We start from the raw sequence: 25670 nt of genomic DNA on the forward strand, positions 1-25670 counted from the left end.
TCATTTCTCTCTTCCTGAAGGCAGCTGAGTCTTTCTCAAATTGGTATGCCCGGTTTGTAAGCCGAAAAAAAGTTTGTAAGTGAAACTTCCCACCAGACTGAATTGCGGGCAAGCAATATTCAGCTTATCTTCTTTTTCGGCTATCTAGGATTCCTTCCCCTTCGCCTCCTCTTCAAGAGACAAAAAAAAAAAAATTAATATGGCTTTTCATATCAGAAGGACTCCATTTCCTATCGCCCAGCAATAAACTCTGGGTGTTATTGACCAATAATCTCAGCACTGAGAGCTTTGCGTGGTTGTATTAAATCTTCATCTCAGATACAATCATGAGGTAATTAAAACATCATAGCTAGGTGAAGTGTGGCAGTTACGATGCATCGGTGATAACAATTATATATTGTTAGCTTGGTTTTGCCGTCCTCGCTGTAATCCCTGAAGAAATCACTTCTTTTATCCTTTTCGGGACTCATTTTTAAATGGTGTGCCTGTGATGACCTGGGGCCCGGCACAGAGCCAACCCAGGCAAGCTGGCAGTTCAAACCGCCCCTTTATTGCTCCAAATTTCCTCCAAATACTCCCAGAGCCAAGGGATGAGACATGCACACACACACACACACGTATCTCAAGAAGCCTCTGGCTGCAAATAGTCCAGTCCAACACTGTGAGCACCATGGCTGCAAGCAAGAAAATCCAGCAGGCAACTCGAAGAATCCCGAAAGCCAAGAATCCCAAAATCAAGAAGGAATCCAGGAAACTTCAAACATCGACACTCGACACTCCAGGAGTTCAGTCTCTGTTCCCGACAAATGCCTCTCCCTACAACGTCTCCTTAAGCCTCAGTCCCCAGGTGTACCTTCGAAAGAGGGGCGGGCTGCTCTCCTCCTGACTAGTCAGGTCAGCCTGCACTGTTTTCACCTTCTCTCCACTCTCCATGCTCTAGGATCAGGAGGGGGCAAGTCCTTGCTTACCGCCTGAGCTCTGTCTCTCATGTTCCCTGCTTAACCTCTCTTTGGCATCCTGCTCATCTTCCTCCCTGCCTACAGCCCATCCTAAACCTGAAAAGCCCCGTCCTGACAGGGCCTGCTCTTCCCCATTTTCCTCCGAAGCTGTCATGCCCCTGTCGGAATCTGACTCAGAGGGGAAAGCCGAACAGCTGACAGGGAGTGGGAGTTTGGCTCCATTGGCTGTGGGAGAAACTGGGGAAGGGCAAAGTCCAACTGGGCAGAGCAGGGAAGAGGTAGAACAAGGGACAGGGAATTCAGAGAAAGATCCAGGACCAACCCCGCTTCCTCCTAGGGCACGCAGGGAGGAACGGAGAAGGGAGCAACATGAGTTGCATGGCTTACGGGGAAGGAAAGGGCCCTGATTCCCTTCATTAACTGCAGCTGGGAACACAGTGGATAAAAAAGGAAGTTGCGCGCAGCAGGCTGTTGAGAGCAAACATGACTTTATCTTGTATCGTCGTGGCTTATCTGTGTTCCTGGCGTCTTCTCAATTCTGTGAGTTTTGCTGTGCTTTGAAGTCTGAAATTCCTTCTCCTGCCCTGTCAAGCTAGTTACCTCAGCTTGGTTTGTTTGGATTTTTAATTACAGTCTGTATCTACCTTGTTTTGGACTGAATTTCCTTCACTTAAAGGCTGTTCCTGGGGGAGTTTTCCTGCAGCCAGAAGGTAACCTGGACACCGGGGGCAAAGTTGGAGATAATAAAGGGACTCTTCTTGCTTATTTGACTGTGTTGCCTTTGCGCCACACCCCTTTGGGTCATCACAGAAGCCAATAAAGCTGCCTCTGAGATCTCTGTCAGCTCCGGTTCCAACTTGTTCTCCCCCGCAGATGCAGGCTCTGACAGATGCATGACAGCCCCGCTAGATATAGAGACAAGGTGGAACCCCCAAATTAGCTAGGCTGACCGACATTTCACATGACATGGTTAAGCTGTGGAAAACCAAAAGAAGTGGTCCTCAACATCCGACCACAAATTTCTGTTTCTCAGCAAGGCAGCCTAGTGACTCAAGGCAGCCAGTCATAGGCCAGGAGTAGTAGTTTTCAGATTGTGGTAACTAATCCCAGGTTAACGTTTCACAGGTAGTACTCAACTTATGACCAACTTCCATTGCTAAGCCAGAGAGTTGTTAGAAGTGCATTTTGCCCCGTTTTACAAGCTTCCGGGCCCCAGTTGTTAAGTGAATCACCACGGCTGTTAAAATAGCAAGATGGTTGTTAAGTGAACCTGGCTTCCCCGCTGCTTGTCGGAAGGTCGCAAAAGGAGAACACATGACCCCAGGGACAGTGTAACCGTCTATAAATATGAATCAGTTGCCAAGCATCCAAATTTTGATCGGGGATGCTGCAATGGTTGTAAAGTGTGAAAGACAGTCATAAGTCACTTTTTTCAGTACCACTGTAGTTTCAGTCACTAAACAAATGGTTGTAAATCCGAGGACTGTAGCTGAGATCATCAATGCAAAAAATTACAAAAAAAAATAAACACACGCTGATCCAATCCAGAAACCGAGTAGAACAAAATTTCGGAAATGATAACTTCGCTGGACATATTTGCTCAATCTGTAGCAAAGTCAGGAGGAAAAGTCATCTGGTTTTGACAAAGTGAGGCCATAAGAGATTTTTTTTGCACGAACCCTCTAAGAAAACAAGGTTAGTAAATTGAGAATTGCACTTGTACAATGCTAGAAAAAAGACTCTACGCCACTATGGTGGCTAACTTTTTTGAACTCCTGTGCCAAAAATTAAGCATGCACACACATGCCAGCACCGAGAAGGCAATGCGCGCACCCCCACGCCCCTACGCATGTGTGAGCAATCCCCCCACGCCCCTTACCTGCACTGCACCTCATAGCTGATTTTCAGCCAGTTTGAGGTCTTTTGCCTCCCAGAAGCTTGAAAAAGCCCCTGCAGGCTTTGCACCACGAATAATAGGCCCATTTCTCAAATTCCGGAGTTTACAGGAAGTGACGAAACGGGCCTATTATTCGACCAGCAAAGCCTGCGGAGGCTTTCCTCAAGCCCCTGGGAGGCCGAAAAAGGCCTAAAACTGGCTGAAAATCAGCTGTGAGGCACGCACATGTGCAGTGAGGTAAGTTTGCCTGCAGCTCGCGTGCTGGCACAAATGGCTCTGTGTGCCACCTGTGGCACACGTGCCATAGGTTCTCCATCACAACACTATGCTGTCAGACTATCTAGTGATCTAGATAGAAATGGATGCGCAGAAATGGATAAACTCACCTTAGAGTTAAAGGACAAGGAAGACTCGGAATATTATACAGTTTGGGAAAATTTGTACCAATGGATGGACAATAGGAATAAGAAATGTACGGATTAGAAGAAGATATAGACATGCATATGAATAATTAGAAATGTACGAAAATGTGTTAATGTAACAAAGATATCTTAGTACTGTCAAAAATGATTGTGATTTGTAAACAGCTATTTTTAAATGTATTTGTATTTTAATGTTTCAAAATTTCAATAAAGGTTATAAAAAAAATTTAAAAAGAAAAGAAAAAAAGAAAACAAGGTTAGTAAAAATCAGTCAGGCGGACCTAAAATGAAAAGACCTATCATCTATATATTTTTTTCCTAGCCTTAGGAAAAGAACCAGTTACGTACTTCAAAGTTCTTATGCCAGTGAACGATTTGAATACATTTTACGTTACTCCAAGAATTGGAAACACGCTTTGTGACTTTAGTTTATGTGGCTCCAGATCAACAGGCCCAGCACATCATGTGCCAGATCGTTGTGGATCAGACCCAACGTCCTTCTTGAGAGCTGTGAAAAGTGCGCTGAGAACTTGCCAGGTCTTGCTTTTGGAGGCCTGCGAAGAGAGCTTAAAAATATCTCTCTCTGCTTTGTCTGGTGCCAGGGCTGCCCGTCCCCACCTTCACTGAGAACGCGACAGATGCACCTGCCCATCAGGGCAAGGGTAGGAGAGGATGGCCTTGGGAGTCAGAAGGGACACCCACAGGTTGGACAAGCAGAGGGCCAACTTTCGCTATCTCCAGAAATAGGAAAAGCTTTCTGGAAAGGGTCGTAAGTGGGGAAGAAAAAGGAATACTTGCAAGGTTTTGTTGATGTAACCCTTATAATAAAGACAGAGCTGGGATTCGTTGCTGGGTTTGGACCGCTTTGTCTGTGAACCAAGCACCATTGGTCTTCCTCATTTGTCCAGAATCCAAATGGACTCTTCATCTACCTGTAGAGCTAAATTCCTCCTTAAAAATGCTGAGACAGAGACTGGGGGGATGAATTAATGATGTGACAGGAGCTGGTCAATTAGCCCTGGACAAGACTGGCTAAATAACGGCTTGTTGACTCACGATCTATGGGGTTAACCCACAAAGGGATGGGTTCACACTACATGCTTGTCCCAAGCCAAGCAGATTACCTAACTGCTTCATACAATGATTGAACACCTCAGAGTGTGTGTGTGAGAGAGAGAGACAGAGACAGACAGTCAGAGAGAGACCGACAGAAGAGACAGCGAGAGAAAGAGACAGACACAGGCAGAGAGAGACAGGGAGACAGAGACAGAAAGAGAAAGAGAGACAGAGAGAGAAAGAGACAGAGATGGATAGAGAGACAAAGTGAAAAAGAGACAGAAACAGAGAGACAAGGAGACAGAGAGAGAGACAGAGGCATAGACAGACAAAGAGAGAGAGAGAGAGAGAGAGAGACAGAGAGAAAGATAGACAGACAGACAGAGACAGAGAGACAGACTTAGAGAGAGAGAGACAAATACAGAATCAGTCATAGGCCAGGAGAAGTGGATCATTTTAAACAGAACCAAATGTTTCACAGGTAGTCCTCGACTTACAACCGAAATCAAGCCCGACATTTTATCGCAAGCAGGAGAGTTGTGAACTGAGTTTTGCCCCGTTTTACAGCCTTTCTGGTCGTAGCTGTGAAGTGAATCCCTGCGGTTGTTAAGTCAGCCACACGGTTGTGAAGCAGCTCTGACTTTCCCCATTGACTTTTGCATGTCAGACAGTCATAAAAGGGGATCCTGTGACCCCGGGGATTTTGCAACCGTCGTAAACACGAGTCGGTTGCCGAGCATCTCAGTTTGGATCCCGTGGGGATATCTCCAACAGTCACGACTGGGGGAAACGGCCCGAATTCGGGGTTCTTTTTTTCAGCGCCGTCACTTCAAATGGTCACTGAAGGGATGGTTGTAAGTCAAGGACAACCTGTATTAATCCCTGGAACAAAAATTTCCGATTTACATTTAAAAAGGACCATCATCTTATCCTGGAAAAGAGAGACATACCTGCAGCTCCACCGATGGAGGTATGATTGCTAGATCCAAATTTCTTCTGAGATTTTCCGCCAGGAGAAGATGGCTCTTTCATCCGCTCGATGACATTTTCGGAGAGCTGAAAAATAACACACAAAATGAGGCGGTGGTTGTTTTCCAGCGGTATCCCTTGAACGGTTCTGACCCAGGCTTCCTGAGACACCCACAAACACATATAAAATCCAACACTCTTTTATTTTAGTTCAACGGCTGTGAATTATCGTCATTCACAGCCCGGAATGAGACTTAACCGGTTATAATTAGTCTCAGGGAACGCCTGCCAAAATTCTTTGGGAGAAGTCTGATAAGAACGCACCTTTATCTTTCTTGAAGTGCTGCCAACAACTCAAGTCCCAATTAGTCTTTCCAAAACCAAACAGAGAACTAATTCGCCACGGAGCGTTTCAGAGTCCAAACCGGTCAGAGCAAACAATGTTGCTTCCTGCAAAGGTTTTCCTACCTTTGCACTTCCTTTATACCTTATTGGAGGGCCAATCACCTCCAAGCCTTACTCCCAAATTGCTGTTTTTGCCTTAGCTGCTCTCGCCTTCTGGCAGCTCTGTGCACATGCACACTGGGAACAGGCTCCCCTCGTTCCTCTGCCTTGCTGCTGCCAGACTCCAGAGGCTCCAGAGTCAGCACCCCACTCCCAGATGGTCCTGGCCCCATTTCTGCATCGGACGCAGGACCGTCATCTGAGTCCTCCGTAGACTCCCAGACTGGTCCCTGTTCCTCCCCGCTATCCAATTCTACTGCTGTTTGCACAGGCTGCCAGCGAACCGCAACAGGAACATATATAATTCCCACGCTACATCTTGTATGATGTTTGAGATACAAAGTCTTCTAGCATTTCATTTGAGCTCTTAAGCCCTAAAATTGCTTTTGTCGAGAAAAAAAAAAAAAAAAACACGCCTGGAGAGGGGTTTAAAAAAAAAATCTTAGAATGTATTTTTTAAGCCGCCGGCAGGTAAATGGAAATATATTAAATGTGATTTTCCTCGGCTAAAACGCATTCTTCAACTTTGGCTAGCCTTTTCCCCTTTCAAATAAAATAGCATTTTTTTTCAAAAAGGGGAACTCGGTAAGAAATTTTCTGAGTCTAAAACGGGACTTGGAATAGAGGCTGGCAATCACTCGGCAGCCAAAGGTCTCTCTTTTTTTAAAAAAAAATCCACCGTTCTTCTGCAGCCAACAACCACAGGACGTAGGCCAATAATGGCAAGTATAAAATTTCTCTGGCCTTTTTCCCACGGAGAGGTAGGGGAGATTGGGCTTTTTTCTTCCAAGTAACATAGAAATTTACTGTGTTTCCCCGGAAATAAGACCGTCTTTTTTAATTTTTTTTGCCACCAAAAAAGGCACCAGGTCTTATTTTCGTGGGAAGTCCTCCACTGACTAAACCTCACTTGCACGCATCGCCCCCCGACATTCGGGAAAGTCTTCTTCTGAGGCCAGCAAGGCTTTCCTGAAGGCCTCTGCAGCCTTCAGGATCGATCCAAAGCTTTGTTTTCAGCTCCAGAGGCCTTCAGGAAAGCCTTGCCAGCTGCAGAAGAAATGGACCGGCAAGGCAGGTATCGAGGCCTGGCTACAACCGTCCAAAGGTAAGTAGTAGGGCAGCTCCACCCTCCCCATCGTCACCCTAGCTTAATTTTACCAGTGCACTGGGTGGAATCTTAATTAGGGATTATTGGGGGGGGGGATAGGGCTTATATTGGGCACACATGTTAAAATCAAGCTAGGACTTACTTTCAGGGTAGGTCGTATTTTCGGGGAAACAGGTTAGAAGGAAATCCAAGGCTTAAAAGAGCCACTTATTTTCAGAAGCATTGAAGAAGAAGAAAAATCAGAGCATTAAAGCTGAAGTGCTGCTGCTGAAAAATGGGGAAGCCTTCACTGGCTCCAGAGACAGCCAAGATAACAGATAATCAGAGTTGGAAAGGTCATCTAGTCCAACCCTCTGCCCAAGCGGGAGACCCTACACCATTTCTGACAGATGGGAGTCCAATCTCTTCTTGAAGGCCTCAAGGGATGAAGCTCCCACAACTTCCCAAGGCAACTTCTGTTCCATCGGTTGATGGTTCTCACTGTCAGAAAGTTTCTCCTTATTTCAAGGTTGAATCTCTCCTTATTCAGTTTCTATCCATTGTTCCTTGTCTGGCCTTCAGGTGCCTTGGAAAATCGCTTGACCCCTTCCTCCTCTCTGTGGCAGCCCCTCAAATATTGGAAGACTGCTATCCTGTCTCCCCTGGTCCTTCTCTTCACTAGACTAGCCAGGCCCAGTTCCTGTAGCCGTTCCTCATATGTTTTAGTCTCCAGATCCCTAATCCAGGGGTCGCCAACCTTCTGGACCTCAGGGACCACCAAACTCATAATTTTAGATCCCAGGGACCACTAACCAGTTGTGTGGGCATGGCCTAATTTGTGGGTGTGGCTTGGTGGTCATGTGACTGGCTGGGCATGGCTTGTATGTAAATATTATAAATATTTATATAAATATTAAATTTCTTATTAAAAAAGAGCAACTTTTACCCAAAATCAGGCAAAGCAGGCAGATTGAGTTGCTCACAGAATCACAGATTCATTCAGAGATCTATCTATCTGCCATTGGCTAGCTCAGTCTGTCACATAAAATTTGCTTGCAAGCAAACTCATAAAATTTGCTAGTAAGCAAACTCACAAAATTAACCCACAGCACACCATGCATGTAAATATTGAATTTTTTTATTTAAAAAAGAGCAACTTTTACCCCAAATCAGGCAAAACAGGCAGATTGAGTTGCTCACAGAATCATTCAGTGATCTATCTATCTGCCATCGGCTAGCTCAGTCTCTCAAATTTGCTTGCCGCGAGTTTGCACTGAATTTGCTTGCAAGCAAACCTTCAGTTCTAACGGAGGTTCGGCTGTGCTGAGCTGAAGATCTAAAGACTAGCTAGAAAGCAAGAAATCCAAACCATTTCCTGCTTCCTAGCTAATCTAAATCTCCCAGCAGAACAGATGATGGTCGGAAAAAGGAAAAATAGAAATTTAGCAGGCAAGTTTGCCGGGTAAGGAGTGAGTGAGCGGGGAGGATTCCCGCGGGCCATGTGGGCTGAGCAGCCTTGTGTTTCTGCGCAGCCTGGATTAATTGCTTTGTGGGGGTGCTCTGGGGGTGAGATTTCTCTGTGGCCCACCAAAATTTTCTCACGGCCCACCGGTTGGCGACCGCTGCCCTAATCATTCTGGTTGCTCTACTTTGTTTATTTTATTTATTTGTATCCCAGTGTTATTTTTATAACAACATAATCAACAATCCTTCATCCTCCTATTTTCCCCATAACAACAACCCTGTAAAGTGGGTTGGGCTAAGAAGGAGATTGGCCCAAAGTCACCCAGCTGACTTTCATGCCTAAGGCAAAACTAGAACTCCATGTCTCCTGGTAATTGGCCCAAGTCACCAAGCTGGCTTTCATACCTAAGGTGGAACTAGAACTCACTATCTCCCAGTAATTGGTGCAAAATCACCTAACTGGTTTTCATGCTTAAGGCAGGACTAGAACTCACTGTCTCCCGGTAACGGTCCCAAAGACATCGAGCTGGTTTTCATGCAGAAAAGACTAGAACTCCCTGTCTCCTGGCGATTGGTCCAAAGTCATGCAGCCAGCTAAGCGGGACTTGAATTCAGTCTCCCCACTTTCTAGCCTGGTGCCTTAAATCACAGGACCAAACTGGCTAAATGTTAGCCAAGCTACTGCCTCTAGAGCAGAAATAATATTAATTCGAGCACTGTTATGTGAGGGTTTCCAGACTACACGGCTGAAAACTAATATTCGGCAGCAACAGGGAGTCGGGTACTCTGGAGTTTCAGCTCCCTAAATTCTTTGTTACTAAGCTTCAGGGCGGGGGGGAAAACGGGACTTCAAGGGAATGATGTCATGAGAACACAGGAATCCTTGTTTACAGAGGAGCGACCAAAGGGATAAGGTGGAAGCAAGAAAGAGTTGGTGGAGTCTTAAGGAGGGGGGGGGGAAAGGAGAATGAAAGGAGCCCCAAAATCAGAAGAGGCAAGGGAGAAAAAAAGAGCCCCCCTCAAGTGTCACACCAGCCCCTTTCAGTTTCATCCTCTGCTCTTTCATTTTTTTTTTGAAATCTCTCTCTATGCAGGCTTCAGGCGTAGCAAATCCTGACATAGGGAGGCCTGTAGGGAAGGAAGGAAGGAAGGAAGGAAGGAGAAGGAGGGAGGGAGGGAGGGAGGGAGGGAGGGAGGAAGGAAGGAAGGAAGGAAGGAAGGAAGGAAGGAAGGAAGGAAGGAAGGAAGGAGAAGGAGGGAAGGAAGACAGGGAGGGAGAGAAGGAAAGTGAAAGATGGAGGGTGAGAAGGAAGAGGGGGCAGAAGGAAGTAGAGAGGGAAGGAACAGGGAAGGAAAGGAAGGAAGGAAGGAAGGAAGGAAGGAAGGAAGGAAGGAAGGAAGGAAGGAAGGAGAAGGAGGGAAGGAAGACAGGGAGGGAGAGAAGGAAAGAGAAAGATGGAGGGTGAGAAGGAAGAGGGGGCAGAAGGAAGTAGAGAGGGAAGGAACAGGGGAAGGAAGGAAGGAAGGAAGGAAGGAAGGAAGGAAGGAAGGAAGGAAGGAAGAAGGAGGGAAGGAAGACAGGGAGGGAGAGAAGGAAAGAGAAAGATGGAGGGTGAGAAGGAAGAGGGGGCAGAAGGAAGTAGAGAGGGAAGGAACAGGGGAAGGGGAAGGAAGGAAGGAAGGAAGGAGAAGGGAAGGGAAGGGAAGGGAAAGGAAGGGAAGGGAAAGGAAGGAAGGAAGGAAGGAAGGAAGGAAGGAAGGAAGGAAGGAAGGAAGGAAGGAAGGAAGGAAGGAAAAGTGGGGAAAACGGGGAGGTTCTGGGTAAGGCAAGGAGGTGCCATCACCATGGGGTGGGTGGGGAGACAAGAGATGGCTCAGCCAACCTCCTTCTAATTCCTCTCTTGTGATTTTGGGTCAACCAAGAGAAGTCTGCAAATTCCAAATTCTCTGAACACGTCAGACAAGCAAGGAGCTTGGTGGCTGTATAGGAGGGTAAGGAATTGTTTAAAACTGATAATAAAGATGGAGAAGGTAGGTAGGTAGGGAAGTAGGTAGGGAAGGAAGGGAAGGGAAGGGAAGGGAAGGGAAGGAGGGAGGGAGGGAGGGAGGGAGGGGAGGGAGGGAGGGAAGGAAGGAAGGAAGGAAGGAAGGAAGGAAGGAAGGAAGGAAGGAAGGAAGGAAGGAAGGAAGGTAGGTTGGTTCTTGATGGGTCTTTATAGAAGACAGCATTTGTAGCTCAGGGTTGAAAAATTGGATCCTTGGTGCTCTCTGAACTTGGATATTTCACTGCAGACGTTTCAGGATCTAATTGGGAAACATCATCAGTGCTAGGAGTGGAGTTTGGGAGGAAGAGGAGGAGGAGGACTGTGGGGTCCTTGGTGCTCTCTAAGCTTCCTTGTTTCTCTGCAGATGTTTCAGGACCCAACTGGGTAACATCATCAGTATTACATGGGAATGAGGAAGGGGGAGGAGGAGGGGGAGTCCTTGATGCTCTCTGAGCTAGATTTTTCTTCTTGCAGACGTTGCACGACCCAACTAGGTTACAACATCAGTGCGATTATTCTGAGTCTGCAGCATTTGCAGCCAAATGCAACCTGTCCTACAGAACAGGGTAGGTTCAAATAGGACTCCACCTGATTTTGCAGCTGGGTCTCAGACTCTGCAGAGGGGTGAAGGCCCCTGGGGCACCTCCTGCAACCTACATGAAGCACAACCTTTGCAGTGGGTCCCAGGTGCCATCTTATTTTTTTGGGGGAAGATATCCATGCAATGGGAAGGGCTAGATTTGGAAGGGGGACATTTTGCAGGTTTCTTGCGTCCCCTTCAAAGGGGGAAGGAACCGCTTTGGGTCCAACTCCTTTCCCCTTGGTTTGCTCTGCACAGGGAGTCCTCAGCTTACAACAGTTCACTTAGTGCAGGGGTCTCCAACCTTGGCAACTTTTAAGATTTGTGGACTTCAACTCCCAGAATTCCTCAGCCAGCTTGACTGAGGAATTCTGGGAGTTGAAGTCCACAAATCTTAAACTTGGCAAGGTTGGAGACCCTGACTTAGTGACCGTTGGGCGCTGAAAAAAGTGACTTACGACCCCTTTTCCCACCAGCGACCTCTTTTCACACTGATGACCTTTGCAGCCTCCCCACGGTCACCTGACTTATATTAGGATGCTGGACCACTGACTCACACTTATGACGGTTGCAGCGTCCAGCGCGAGGCGCACGTGATTCACTTTGGCGACTTTCCAATAAGCAAAGTCAACAGGGGTGGGGGAAGCCAGATTCACTTAACAACCGTTGTTACTGATTTAACTAATTTAACTTAGCCAATTTGGGCGGGAAACGTCGTCAAAGGGGGCCAAACTCCCTTAGCCACAGAAATTCGGGGCTCCGTCGTGGTCGTAATTTGAGGACTGCCTGGAATCCCCGCAGGAAAGGAGAGCCAGCATTTGTAATGTAATTAAGAATCATCATCATCATCATCTCATCATGAGGCCGCGAGTTCCGCAGGCCAAGGATGGGGGAAGCTCCCCCATCCCCTGAGCATCTTCTCATTGGATGCTGTTACCAAGGCAACCAGGGAGTCCAATCTCCCTAGACCTCCCCTCAATCCTCCCCCCAAGAAGGAAGGCTCCCCCGACTAAGCCGAGACTCGCCCCCAGCCTCACCCGGATGCCCTTCACCACCGTGATGTTGTCGTTTTCGTCCGCCTCGAAGGTGACCCTCCGGGGAACGCTCTCACCGCCGCCCATGGCGCCCGAGGCCGGGTCAAACTGAACTAGGCCTCGGCACGGGGGCCCAAGGAGACTTCAGCTCCGCCCACCGGCGCGCGCCATTGGCCCGCCGCGGCTCGCCGCCGCGCGCCGGTTGGTCATGGAGCCGTTGCCCCAGGCAACAGTCCGGCCCACAAGGGCGGAGCAGAAACTTTTCTTTCTCCCGCTCTCTGGTCCAAGCAATGTATGTGTACTAGGAAACTTTCCATGGGGGATGTTGAACCACGGCTCCCGGAATGCACCGCGGCAAAGCGGGGAGCGTGCGCGAAAGAGGCCCGTCGCGCGGCATTCTGGGGGATGCAGTTCCAAGGTGAACTTCTTGGCCCGGAAGGTTGCAAAGTCTGGGCCGCATGAAAAAAATGCAAATCGATAGAAATTCCTAGCCGCTCTGTATTTTTTTGCAGAAGGGGACTATAGAGTTCGAAGGGACCCCCCCAAAGAGTCATCTAGTCGAGCCTTCTGGCATATGCCAGAAAACCAATTAAAACCATAGAAGAGAATCTTTGTAGCTCAGGGTTAATTGAGAAGGGAGTGAAGTTTCTGGAGAGGGAAGAGGAGGAGGGGGACTGTGGGCGTCCTTGGTGCTCTCTGAGCCTGTTAGTTTTCTTAAAGACGTTTCATGACCCAACTAGGTAATATCATAAGTGCTGGAAGGGGGTGGGGTATGTGGAGAGGAGGAGGAGGAGGAGAAGATGATTAAGATGATTGGTACTCTGAGCTTGGTTGTTCTCTTGCAGACATTTCATGACCCAACTAGGTGCTAGAAGGTTTCTGGGGAGAGGAGGAGGAGGGGAGAGGAAAAAGGAGGAGGAGGAGTAGAAGATGGTTAAGATGATTCCTTGGTACTCTGAGCTTGGTTGTTCTCTTGCAGACATGTCATGACCCAACTAGGTGCTTGTAGGTTTCTGGGGAGAGGAGGGGGGAGAAGAGGAGGAGGAGGAGGAGATGATGAAGATGATTCCTTGGTGCTCTCTGAGCTTAGTATTTCTCTTGCAGACATTTCATAACCCAACTAGGCAGTATCATCAATGCCAGAAGGAGAATGGGGTATGTGGAGAGGAGGAGGAGGGAGAAAAAGAGGAAGAGAGGAAGAAGGAGAAGCAGGAGAAGAAGATGATGAAGATGATTCCTTGGTGCTCTCTTGAGTTTGGTGGTTTTCTTAGAGACATTTTATGACCCAACTAGGTGACATCATCAGTGCTAGAAGGGAGTGGGGTTTGCAGAGAGGAAGAGTGGGGAGGACTGGGGTTTTGGTGTTCTCTGAGCTTGATTGGTTTTCTTACAGACATTTCATGACCCAAATAGGTAACATCTTCAGTGCTAGAAGGGAGTGGGATTTGCAAGCTTTTATATCTAACCAGAGTCCTCCTCCTTTTTCTCTTTCTCTCCACAAACCCCACTCCCTTCCAATACTGATGATGTTACCTAGTTTGGGTCAGGAAACATCCGCAAGGAAACAAAACAAGCTCAGAGAGCACCACAATTAAACCATCCTCTCCTGTCTGGGTGTTCAAACTTGGCAACTTTTAAGACTGGTGGACTTCAAAAGTCCCAGAATTTTTGGCAAACCGCCACAATCTAATCTCGGGGTGTTACCTAGAGAAGAGAATATCTGGGATTCCTTGAGCTCAGGGTTGTAACCCAACGAATCACTAAGAACCCTCTCACCAACACAGACAGGGCACGCTACTAGCAATAGCACTGCCACAGACCAACCGGAATAACAGAGTTGGAAGGGGCCTTGGAGATCTTCTAGTCCAACCCCCTGCTCAGGCAGGAAACCTTATAGAAAAATCTTTTCTTTCCCCCAAACTTTGCTAGAAATGAGTCTTTGGGACCCTGCAAGGCCTCCTGCTCCAAGAGGCTGCGCTGGCAAAGATTCATTTCTGGTGGAGTTTGGGGGAGAGAAAGAAAGACTTCTGCAGCTTCTGCTGCTTTCCTTGCATAAAGCCAAAAGTCTCTCTCTCTCTCTCCCCCTGAGAACGGAGATGGAGACAGTATCCTGTGATCCCAAATAAAGAATGATCGATCAATAGGAAAACGGAATGGGGAATTTTCCTGCAGATTTTTTATTATTATTATTTTTCCCAGGGTCTTTGGTCTGTGGGATTTAAAATGATGAGTTTGGTGGTGGTCCCTGAGGTCCAAAAGGTTGGCGACCCCTGGACTAGAAGATCTCCAAGATCCTTTCCGACTCTGCTAATTCTCCATCATAATGTACAGCTACATTAACAGAATCTTGCAAATCTGTGACTAAACCAAGTTCTTAATTGCACACCACTCAAAATCACTCTGTGAGGGAAAAGGGCTGTCTCCAAATTTGATAAATAACAATTAAGATCACCTTTTGTGATTTAATAGTTGTGGGGATTTGGACCTGCCTTTCCACAAAGTAAGGAATTAACATTCTTTGATTATAGGCCTATATTTTTGTATTCGCAGTATTTAAATAATTGGCATACGATGGTATTTTATGTTCAATAATTGGCACGCAATAGTATTTAGAATTTCATGGTTTCTAATATTTGGCATGCAGTTTTTTGCTTTTCAGTTGCACCTTTGGAATCAATGCTATTTAGAATTCAACGATTTTTGTATATATTTTGTATCTGACAATTGACATATGAAACTTTAATATTTTCTGCCAAATGCTAGTCAAACAACTGAGGACAGCCAACACCTCTAATCCAATGAGTAATGGAAGTGAACGGTGGAAATGAAGCATTCAAATTTGAATTCATGATTTTTAATATTTAACACCCCTTTGCCACATCATCTCCAGGCAGGCTTCATGATTAAAGGAAAATAAAACTGTGCAACAGCACCATTACAGTATTTTGACGTGTCTGCGGGATTATGTTCCCTAATTCTCCTAACATTCAGAAAATTAAAATCCCTTTTTTTAAGAAATAAAAATAATAGAATAGAATAGAATCTTTGTATAGAATAGAATAGAATCTTTACTGAGAATAGAATAGAATAGAATAGAATAGAATAGAATAGAATAGAATAGAATAGAATAGAATTCTTTATTGGCCAAGTGTGGTTGGACTCACAAGGAATTTGTCTTGGTGCAAATGCTCTCAGTGTACATAAAAGAAAAGAGACATTCGTCAAGAGTCAAGAACCATCAGATACAACATAATGCGTTGTATCCGAGGGTGCAGTAAGCAATCAAATCATACCAGAAAACAGTCAATATAGATCGTAAGGATACAAGCTACAAAGGTATAGTCATACAGTCACAAGTGGGAAGGGATGGGTGATAAGGGGTGATGAGAAGATTAATAGTAATAGTAGTGCAGACTTTGTAAATAGTTGAACAGTGTTGAGGGAATTATTTGTTTAGCAGAGTGATGGCGTTCGGGACAAAACTGTCCTTGTGTCTAGTTGTTCTGGTGTGCAGGGCTCCATAGCATCGTTTTGAGGGAAGGAGTTGAAACAGTTTATGTCCAGGATGTGAGGGGTCTGTAGATATTTTCACAGCCCTCTTTTTGATTCGTGCACGATACAGGGCCTCCATGGAAGGCAGGTTGGTAGCCATTGTTTTTTCTGCAGTCCTAATTACCCTCTGAGGTCTGTGTCTGTCTTGTTGGGTTGCAGAACCAAACCAGACAGTTATAGAGGTGCAGATAACAGTCTCAATCCTTCCTCTGTAGAACCATCACCTTAAAAGGGCAAGTTGTGATTTGGGTAGTACATGTAGTCCTTGACTTATAACAGTTTTTTTTATGTCTGTTTGATCTTACAACAGCACTGGAAAAAGTGACATGACCCTTGTTCACACTTACGACCGCTGTAGCATCCCCATGGTCACATAATCAAAATTCAGACTCTTTGACAACTCTCCTATTTATGACAGTTACAGCATCCCAGGTTCACGCAATCCCCTTTTTTGTGACCTTCTGACAAAATCACTGGGAAAGCAAGATTCACTTAACAACCATATTACTAACTTAACAACTGCAGTGAAGGTTACAGCAAAGGAAAAAGTATATTTGATTATTCATGTATTAACCGCAGCCAGAACTGTATTTGCTCAGAACTGGAAAAGCGAAAAGATTCCAGTGGAGGGAAAGATGACTGAGAAAATATTAGAATGTGCAGAGATGAATAGATTAGCACTGGCAATTAAGGAAAAGGATAAAATTGAATACTACTATATGGTATGGAATTTATTTTATCAATGGTTGGATAATAAAAACAAGTTAAAATTCAGTAGATGAATATATAGAGAATAAGTTAAGATTGTTATAAGGATGAGAGATATTATAATGATTCGGGGCGTGGCACAAAAGCAACAAAGTCACAAAAGTAGGTAAAGTCCCTTTAATTCCTCCAACTTGGCCCCCAATGTCCAGTTATCATCGACTGGAGAAAAAACTCTCCCAAGAACAGTTTTTAAAGGGAAGATATTCAGTCCGAACCCAAGGTACATCTAAATGATAAATAAAAACCAACACAAACCACTAGCTGCAGCAATTAACGAGACAGGGCAGTATAAGGAATTGCAGACTTCAAAAGATAACGAAACACACACAGTTCGGAGGACACCAGAACACAGATTAGACTTGACAAACAAAGATAATGCACACTTTGCTTCCAGCAAGGTGCTATGTGCAAACACCCTTTTAAAATCCTGTTTTCCCAGCTGCAGCTAATGAAGGGAATCAGGGCCTTTTTCTCCCCTGTAACCCACATTGCTCCTTTATCCGTTATTTCCTGCATGCACTAGGATGAAGAGGGGGTGGCCCTGGGTCTTTCTTTGAATGCCCAGCCAGACTGTGCCCTTCCCCAGTTTCCTCCACAGCCACCAGAGCCACACTCCCGCTCCCTGTCAGCTGCTCGACCTCCGCCTTGGAATCAGATTCCAACAGGGGCATGACAGATATAAGAGACAATAGCATATAAAGAAAATGTGCTCATTGCTCTAACTGGTAAAAGTATTATAATTGTTAGCACAAGATATATGTACCCAGTCGACACACCGTTTAAATGAAAGATGAGTTTATTGTAAATATAAAATAAAAAACTTTAATTAAGAAAAACAATTGCAGTGATTCACTTACATGGTGTAAGAATGTCACAAAACTCACTTGGAATAAATGTCGCAAAACTCACTTGGAATAAATGTCGCGCTTAGCAACAGAAATTTTGGGCCCAATTGTGATCCGTGAGCCAAGAGAACCACATGTGGAAGCTCTGTTGTTGGAGGAGTGGCCGAACCTGCGGGGGTAGAGACAAGAGAGGAATCAGTCTGGAATCTCTAGGTAGTCACAAACGCAAAGTCCAACCTCTCTTGAATTCAGTTAACTCTTACCTAGCACCAAAATGGCACTTGTGGACCAGAGGTGGTATTCCGCAGGTTCTGACCAGTTCTGGAGAACCGGTAGTGGAAATTTTGAGTAGTTCGGAGAACCGGCAAATATCATCTCTGACTGGCCCTGCCAACCCCATCTCTTCTCTGCCTCCCATTGAGTCCCAGTTGATTGGCTGGGTCATCTTTGGTTGCCCTGCACAGGAGAACGGAGCTGGAAAGCAGGTTAGTGGGATGGGGAGGGAATGGGGATTTTGCAGTATATTCTTCCCCTGCCACGCCTACCATGCCACGCCCACAGAACCAGTAGTAAAAAAAAATTGAAACCCACCACTGCCTGAAGACCTCCGAGGTCACTTCTATCCCTTTTACTCTATTATTATGTAGGAAGAGGGGGAAAAATATTTTACCAACGGTAAGCCAGTCCAAACATTACAGCATCCCACCCTGTCCTCACCTGAAGGCCAGATATACAGGTAGTCCCTGACTTCCAACAGTTCATTTAGTGACCATTCGACGTTGCAACGCTGCTGAAGAAAAGGGACTTAGGGCCGGTTTTCACCCTTACGACGGTTTACAGCGTCTGTGGCCACAGGATCAAAAATTCAGACGCTTGGCAACGGGTTCGTCTTCATGCAGCAAGCAAAGTCAGTGGGGAAACGAGGTTTGCTTAACGGCCGGGTTACTCAGTTAATGACTGCAGCGGTTCTCTTAACCATTGCACCAAGACAGGTCGTAAAATGAGGCAAAGCTCACTTAGCCCTGTAAATGTCGAGCTCAGTTGTGGTGGTAAGTTGAGGATTTCCTGTAAAAGCCAAAAAAAAAATAAAAAAAATTACTGCAGCGGAGTTAAGTCTAGTAAATAAACCTCGCGTAGGAGGCGTGTGCTGCTTTTCCGAACTTCAGAGTATAAAGGCACCTGGGAATTTGGCTTTTAACATCAATGTCAGCCGAACGGCATCGTGACCTTCAACAGGACTGCTGATCCCTGCAGAGTTATTCATCACAAAAACACACCGCGGAGTTGCAGATCCATCTCTGATGCATTAAAAAAAAATAAAAGACAACCACCACCAGGAGCATCAAGGCCGACATTGTCTGTCCCTCCCGCCCTCTTCTGCCATGCCAAAGCGGGAAGCTCTTTGCAAAAAGGAAGATTTCGATCTCGCACCTCAATCCAGCCTGGCAGGTCAGGAAGGAGGAGACAGAAGGGCCTCTGTATAGTTTATTTATAAACTAGCTCGGTACCCGTGCTTCACTACGAAACTATGTGGTTGGGTTTAGTTTTGGGGGAGGAAAATGAAGGGGGTGGGGAAAATTCTGCCTCTGCCTACCAGCATTCATCTCCAACAAATCCAACCCCATTCAAATCGTAAGTCTCTAGCCGCGTCTCAGAGAAAAGAAAATTGATTTATTAGGAGTGACCCTGTCGGCGTTACCCGGGTGCAGCCGGCTCTAAAACACATCATTCATTTCCCCCTTGACCCTGGTCTTCCATCCACCCCCTGGATGTGTATTCTCCAATGGGACACATCCATAGCCAAGAGTCATCAATCATGCTCTCCAGTAATAATCTTGCACTCCAACAACTTTGGGCTCCCAGGGCGATTATCTGAGGCATTTAAGGAATGTGCTGCTTATCTCACACTCCCTTTCTGCTGGCAGCTAAAAAAGACCAAAGGAGTATCTTTTTAGTTGCCACCATCAGCATTCATCTGGCTGGCGTCCTGTCAGTGTGTGAGAGAGTTGAGGGCTGTTTAGAAACTGAAGCAGTATTTGCTGTGTGAGCAAGGAGACAACAAGGAGCCTGGGCGGGGCTTAACTCAACTGTTCTGGTCTAAAGCTGCTTGGTGCTGTGAAACTGAAACGGAAACTCCTCTGCTTGTGTTTTGCATTTGGAAGAGATTTCTTTTCAGGTGGGGAGGAGGAGTCAAACTCCTTAGCATCAGAGCGTGATAATAATAATAATAATAATAATAATAATAATAATAATAATAATAATAATAATAATAATAATAATAATATAGGAAATACTAATGCTCTGATGGCCATTTCTAAACAATCCTTTCTTAGTGAGCCCCTAGAAGCCAAGAGGAACATATGGGCCAAAATTCACATTTGTAGACTTCACGGTTCTAGAGATTTTGTGATGATGCATGAGCGGCATTTTGCTTTTATATAGAGAGATTTAGATATATCACCATAATCCTTTTAGCAATTTATCCACTGCAGGATGAAGGCCTCTTCCAACCAATACAATCAAAGTTGCAAGGGCACTAAAAGAAGTGACTTACGGCCATGTTTCACGCTTACGACCATTGAAGCCTCTCTGTGGCCATGTGATCAAAATCCAGACGCTGGCCGTAGTTATAACTGTTGCACTGTCCTGGGTCATGTGATCCCGTTTTGTGACCTTCTTATCAGCAGTGTCAATGGGGAAACCAGATTCACTTAACAACCGTGTTCCTGACTTAACAACCGCGGTGATTAAACAAGTGTGCCAAGAAAACAGATAACAGATAATCAGAGTCGGAAGAGACCTTATAGGTCATCTAGTCCAACCCCCCCGCTCAAGCCGGAGACCCTACACCATTTCTGACCAATGGCAGTCCAGTTTCTTCTTGAAAGCCTCCAGTTATGGAATACCCACAACTTCTGAAGGCAACTTCTGTTCAATGGATTGATTGTTCTCCCTGTCAGAAAGTTTCTCCTTATTTCCAGGTTGAATCTCTCCTTGTTCAGTTTCCATCCATTATTCCTCGTCTGGCCTTCGGGTGCTTTGGAAAATAGTTTGACTCCCTTCCTCCTCTCTGTGGCAACCCCTCAAATATTGGAAGATGCTCTCCTGTCTCCCCTGGTCCTTCTCTTCCCTAGACTAGCCAGGCCCAGTTCCTGCAATCATTCATTGTATGTTTTAGCCTCCAATCCCCTCATTATCCTGGTTACTCTTCTCTGTACTTTTTCTAGAGTCTCAACATCTTTTTTATAATGTGGTGAACAAAACTGGATGCAGGACTCTAGTTGTGGCCTTACTAAGGCTTTATAGAGTGGTATTAGGACCTCCCTTGATCTGGATTGTATCCCTTTGTTTTAATGCAATTTAGGATTGCATTGGCTTTTTTGGCTGCTGCTGCACGCTCACTGCTGGCTCCTATTTATCTGGTTGTCCACTAAGACTCCAAGATCCCTCTCCCAGTTATTGCTATTGCTAAAGTCGTAACATGGGTCACATTCATTTAACGAACTTTGAATGGTCACTAAATGAATCATTGTTAAGTCGAGGACTACCTGTCGTAGCAATATTTGCAAAAGGACTCCCACATGCAGAGACACGATAGGCAGAAACCCCTAAAGTTCAGCTTTGTGCTGTGGAAAAATGGCATGTGGGAAGACTAGGCCAAGAGAGCCAACTTAGGGAAGCGCGAGAGAAGAGGTAGCTTAACCTTCAGCTGCATAACGGGTATGGCAAGAGATTCAGAAGAGACCCTCCCTAGTTTCTCAGCCTGCAAAGCAGGGCTGTCAAAACTGAATGTCATTGAAGGCCGCATCAGGGTTGTGTGTGATCTCACTGGTGGGGGGCGGGGGGCGGGAAACGTGGGCGGGATGGGCGTGGCCATCTTTACATCGCTACAGAGGGTTTGTAGGAGGCTGTTGCGGCTGAAAACGAAGCCCAGGTGGGCAGGGGTGGGCTTCAACATGGCCACGGTGGGCGTAGCCTAGTCAGCTTCCTGCACCACGGCAGGGGGAGCGGGGGGAGGCTTTTTTCAGGCTTCCGGGATAGCGCGAACAGCCTCCCTGGGCTCCGAAGGCCCTCTAGAGGCCGGAAAAGTCCTCGTTTCTGGCCTTCTGGAACTTCCAGAAGGCCTGTTTTTCGGCCTCCCCAGGTTCCGGAGGCTTTCCTTGAGCCTCTGAGAGGCTCTTGCCCCTTGGAAGTATACCCCAAAAGGGCAGTTCCAGATACCACTAAAGCAGTGAAGGAAGACCCCTCCTCCCCAAATCTCCGTGCAGGCCCTGCACTTTCCTGTCATCTAATCGGGCCTCATGGAAGGGGTGGGGTGGGAGGGGCCAGCCAGGGGTGGGATAAAACTAGCTACGGGTTTGCCCGAACTGGCCCAAACTGGTAGCAGCCCATCCCTGCTGGGTGGGCCTCGCGCAGCCTCCTTGAGCTCCCCTTTCGCTGGCAGAGGTACCACGGGCCAGTCCTTTGCTGTTTCTAAGCAGGATCCAGACACCCCTTGAGTTTGACACCCCTGCCGGAAAGGAACGATAAGAGAGTGGGCCAGCCCACGGCTGCCTCAGGGCAGAACGAAACCTTCCTAACTTCTCAGGCTGCTAAACGAGACCGTGGGAGTTCTGGAGTTTCAGACTTGTGGGATTCAGTCAACGCAGCTTTACCATAAAGTCGGAAACGAGCCCTTCTGATCCTAATTCTCATCCGGTTTATCCAGCGAGGCTCACACCACGCCAACCAGGCCCGACTGGCTCTGCAGCCTTCCTATTTGGGGTTGGGGGAGGCAGGGGAGTGAGGTGTGTCTGTTTGCTTTGGAAGCGCCGCTCTTCAGAACCAGACCCCAGCTGAGGAAATATCACTGTGACCACCCTTCCAGCCTCGCTTGCAGTTTCCACCATTCGCCTCAGTTTCCCGACCCCGAGCCTGCATCGGTTCTGCTCTTTCTTAAACCCACAGGGAAGTTTTTCACATTTGTGCTGACTGCACCGTTGTGGCTCCAGGTGTAATTCCAGCCGTTTTATCGGCGTCTCGTCCCAGGGAGCAGCCAAGGGTTGACTTAACTGCTTGCATCTGCAGAAATACGGCCAGCGCTTCGCTGAGCGCCCGTGGGAGGTTCAAAGCTTGCCAATTTCCCCCCCCCCCTCAGAAAAAAACAAAAAAAAACCCCAAACCCAAATTGATTGATCCTCTGTGACTCGGAGCAGAGCAGATTATTCTCCCAGGAAGAGACCAACGGGGGGGCAGGGGGGTCTCCATCCTTTTCTACAGCCCCCCTTATATCCTCTCTTTGATCTGCCGGGCGTGATAAACAACAGGTTAACACAATTTCGGAATATTAAATGTGGACACCGGTGACAGCTTCTCCAACCCGGCTGAGAGCAGATGGCACTTTCCTCTTAGCTAACCTTTGCAGGTGAGAGAGGGAGGGAGGAAGCACATGCAAATGAGCTAGAAAGTGGGGGGGGGGTTAACACGCCTCCCCCCCGCCCGTCGTCTACGGGCAGAAACTTTAAAAAAGCTGCAGTATGACATAATTTGCAAGCTCAGTAACAGCCGAAAACTGTCTTTCTTCAAGCTAGGCTGCAAGTAGTCAATCAGAATAGAGCTGGAAGGTACCTTGGAGGTCTTCTAGTCCAACCCCCTTCTCAAGCAGGAAATCCTGTACAATTTCAAATGACTGTCCAGTCTCTTCTTAAAAACTTCCCATGTTGGAACACTCACAATGTCTGGTAGCAAGTTGTTCCACTGGTTAATTGTTCTCATTGTCAGGAAATTCCTCCTTAGTTTTAAGTTGCTTCTCTCTTGGATTAGTTTCCACCCATTGCTTCTTGTCCTGCCTTCAGCTGCTTTGGAGAATAACTTGACCCCCCCACTTCTTTGGGGCAACCTCTCAGAGGAGGGGGTCAACTTATTACAGTCCTCAACTTACCGCCACAATTGAGGCCAAAATGTCTATTGCTAAGTGAGACACTTTTGTCCCACGTTACGACTTTTCTGGCCACCATTGTTAAGTGAATCACTGCAATTGTTAAATTAGTCACAGGGTCGTTAAGTGAATCTGGCTTGCCTGTTGACTTTGCTTGTGAGAAAGTCGCAAAAGGGGATCACGTGTTGTGGTTAGCGGGCAGCAGGTGCAGACGGCTGAGGAGAGCGAGGACTCAGATGAGGGGCCAGGACCAATAGGGAGTGGATGGGTGCCTTCAGAGATTGTGGTGGGGCTGGCAGCAGCAATGAGGAGGTTCCTGAGGAGCCTGTGCCAAGTATGTGTGTGCGCAGAATTGCTCGCAGCAGCACAGGAGACTCGGGAGTAAGGCTGCAAGGTAATGGCCCCTCCTTCAAGAAGATAAAAGCAAGCCGTGAAACTAACCTTCTTTGCAGAAGGCAAAGACGTTTTGAAACTCCAGCCTTGTGGATATTCCAGTATTCTGAGTTTGTATTTGAAGATTCTTATTTTGCAAATTATTTCTTGTCTGTTATTTTTTGGCAAATCTCACACAGTTTGGCAAGGCTTGTGCTTATCACAGCTAATTATTTTGTAAAAGCATTACAAGTTTTCTGTTCTTTTTGAATTGTGTTTGATTTCAACTCCTTCCCTCAAAACAACGCTATAGAGCACTGCACACAACAACAGCTAGACACAAGAATAGTTTTTTCCGGAAAGCCATCACTCTGCTAAACAAATAATTCCCCCAACACTGTTCAGCTATTTACAAAATGTACACTACTATTACTGTTAATCTTCTCATCACTTCTTATCACCCATCCCCTCCCACTTGACTGTTTCCTAGTATGATTTGATTGTTGATTGTACCCTATGACTGTCATTAAGTGTTGTATGTTATGATTCTTGATTCTTAACTAATGTATCTTTTCTTTATGTACACTGAGAGCATTTGCACCAAGACAAATTCCTTGTGTGTCCAATCACACTTGGCCAATAAAGAATTCTATTCTATTCTATTCTATTCTATTCTATTCTATTCTATTCTATTCTATTCTATTCTTTGTCGGAAAAGGGAGGGGGTCAGAACATCGTGTGACCCCCGGGACACTGCGACCGTCATAAATACGAGTCAGCTGCCAAGTGCCTGAATGTTGATCTTGTGACCACGTCGAGGCTTCCACCCTCGTATGTGTGAAAAAAACGTCACTTTTTCCAGTGTTGTTGTAATTCCGGATGGTCACTAAATGAACTGCGGTAAGCCGAGGACAGCCCGTAATGAACAATTCGGCCGAGAGTTGGTTTGCCTCTGCTTCCCTTAAGCTCCAAATGTCCTGGGCCTGCAATTCCCAAAATTGATCCAGGCCATTGGCTTTTTCTCGGCACATCACACAATCCGATGATTTCCCTCCTTGGAGTTTTTTTTTTCTTGGCTCTCAGTGATTTCGATCATTACCTGCTCCCGGGAAAGAGGGAGGGGGAAAAAAGAATAGAAGGGATTTATTTCTTCTCCTTTCAGGATCTGTGTCCCCAGTGGGTCTCATCTCATCACCACGGAAAAGCAACAGTACGCAGAGGAACAGTTGTGTAGGCTGACTGATCACAGCTGCCTCATTTCATATATGTTTTCCGGTTCCCGCACAACTCATCTACAGATATACAGATTGATTTACAACCAATGGTGGGATTCAAATATTTTTTTCTACTGGTTATGTGAGCGTAGCTTGGTGGGCGTGGCGTGGCTTAGTGGGCGTGGCAGGGGAAGGGTACTTCAAAATCTCCATTCCCTCCCCACTCCAAGGGGAAGGTTACTAAAAAATCACATTCCCTCCCCACCCCACTAACCTGCTTTCCAGCTCCGTTCTCCCATGCAGGGCAACCAAAGAAGACCCGGCCGATCAGCTGGGACTCAATGGGAGGCGGAGAAGAGATGGGGGCGGGGCCAGTCAGAGGTGGGATTACCTGCCCATCGTTGGTTGGTGTGGTTATCTCAATGTAAGCAGTTGCGTGTTGAATCCCTTACTCTATACTCTTTATGTATGTGAATGACTGCATTCCCATTCATACTGGTAATACTATTAGTAAATTGCAGATGATACAACAGTGGTGGGACTCATCTCCGGCGGGTTGGGGGATGAGTCTGCCTACCGAGATGAGGTTGGACCAGTTGCTTTCGTGGTGTGGAGACGATAACTTGGTCCTCAACACCAATAAGACCAAGGAGCTGATAGAGGACTATATAGAAGGAACAGATCAGACCTCCATCCCTTTGCTTCTCAAGGGAGACCGAGTGGAGCAAGTGGCCAGTTTTAAGTTTCTGGGTGTTACCCTAAAAGAGGACCTGACCTGGGGTGCCCACCTTGCAGCCCTGGTCAAAAGGGTCCAGTAGAGATTATACTACCTGAGGCTTCTCAGGAAACAACAACTGAATGAGAAACGGCTAGTGACCTTCTACCGCTGCACCATAGAGAGCATTTTAACATACTGCACCTCTGTACAGTTTGCCAATTGCACAGTGGCAGATAGGAAAGCGCTCCAGAGGGTTAATGTCATTAC

The 25670-nt window shown here is 46.5% G+C and overlaps 1 protein-coding gene across 3 annotated transcripts in view; it reads right to left on the bottom strand.

Annotated features, from left to right (window-relative positions):
* The window catches only part of CHCHD3 (coiled-coil-helix-coiled-coil-helix domain containing 3), a 212663-nt gene extending 200346 nt beyond the window's left edge, over positions 1-12317 (bottom strand). For 2 of the 3 annotated variants that reach the window (XM_087935354.1, XM_087935352.1), the window contains exons 1-2: positions 12021-12312; positions 5285-5390 (exon numbers count right to left, since the gene is read on the bottom strand). In XM_087935354.1, the coding sequence (XP_087791480.1) occupies positions 5285-5390; positions 12021-12104 (190 nt within the window). In that variant the 5' untranslated portion in view covers positions 12105-12312. Of the gene's footprint in view, positions 1-5284; positions 5391-12020 lie in introns of all 3 variants that reach the window. The other variant, XM_087935353.1, reaches the window with a different exon arrangement.
* Between the last annotated feature and the right edge of the window lie 13353 nt (positions 12318-25670).

The sequence above is a fragment of the Pseudonaja textilis genome, chromosome 5, assembly GCF_049901715.1.
Source record: "Pseudonaja textilis isolate UNSWEBS1 chromosome 5, rPseTex1.2, whole genome shotgun sequence".
NCBI lineage: Eukaryota > Metazoa > Chordata > Lepidosauria > Squamata > Elapidae > Pseudonaja > Pseudonaja textilis.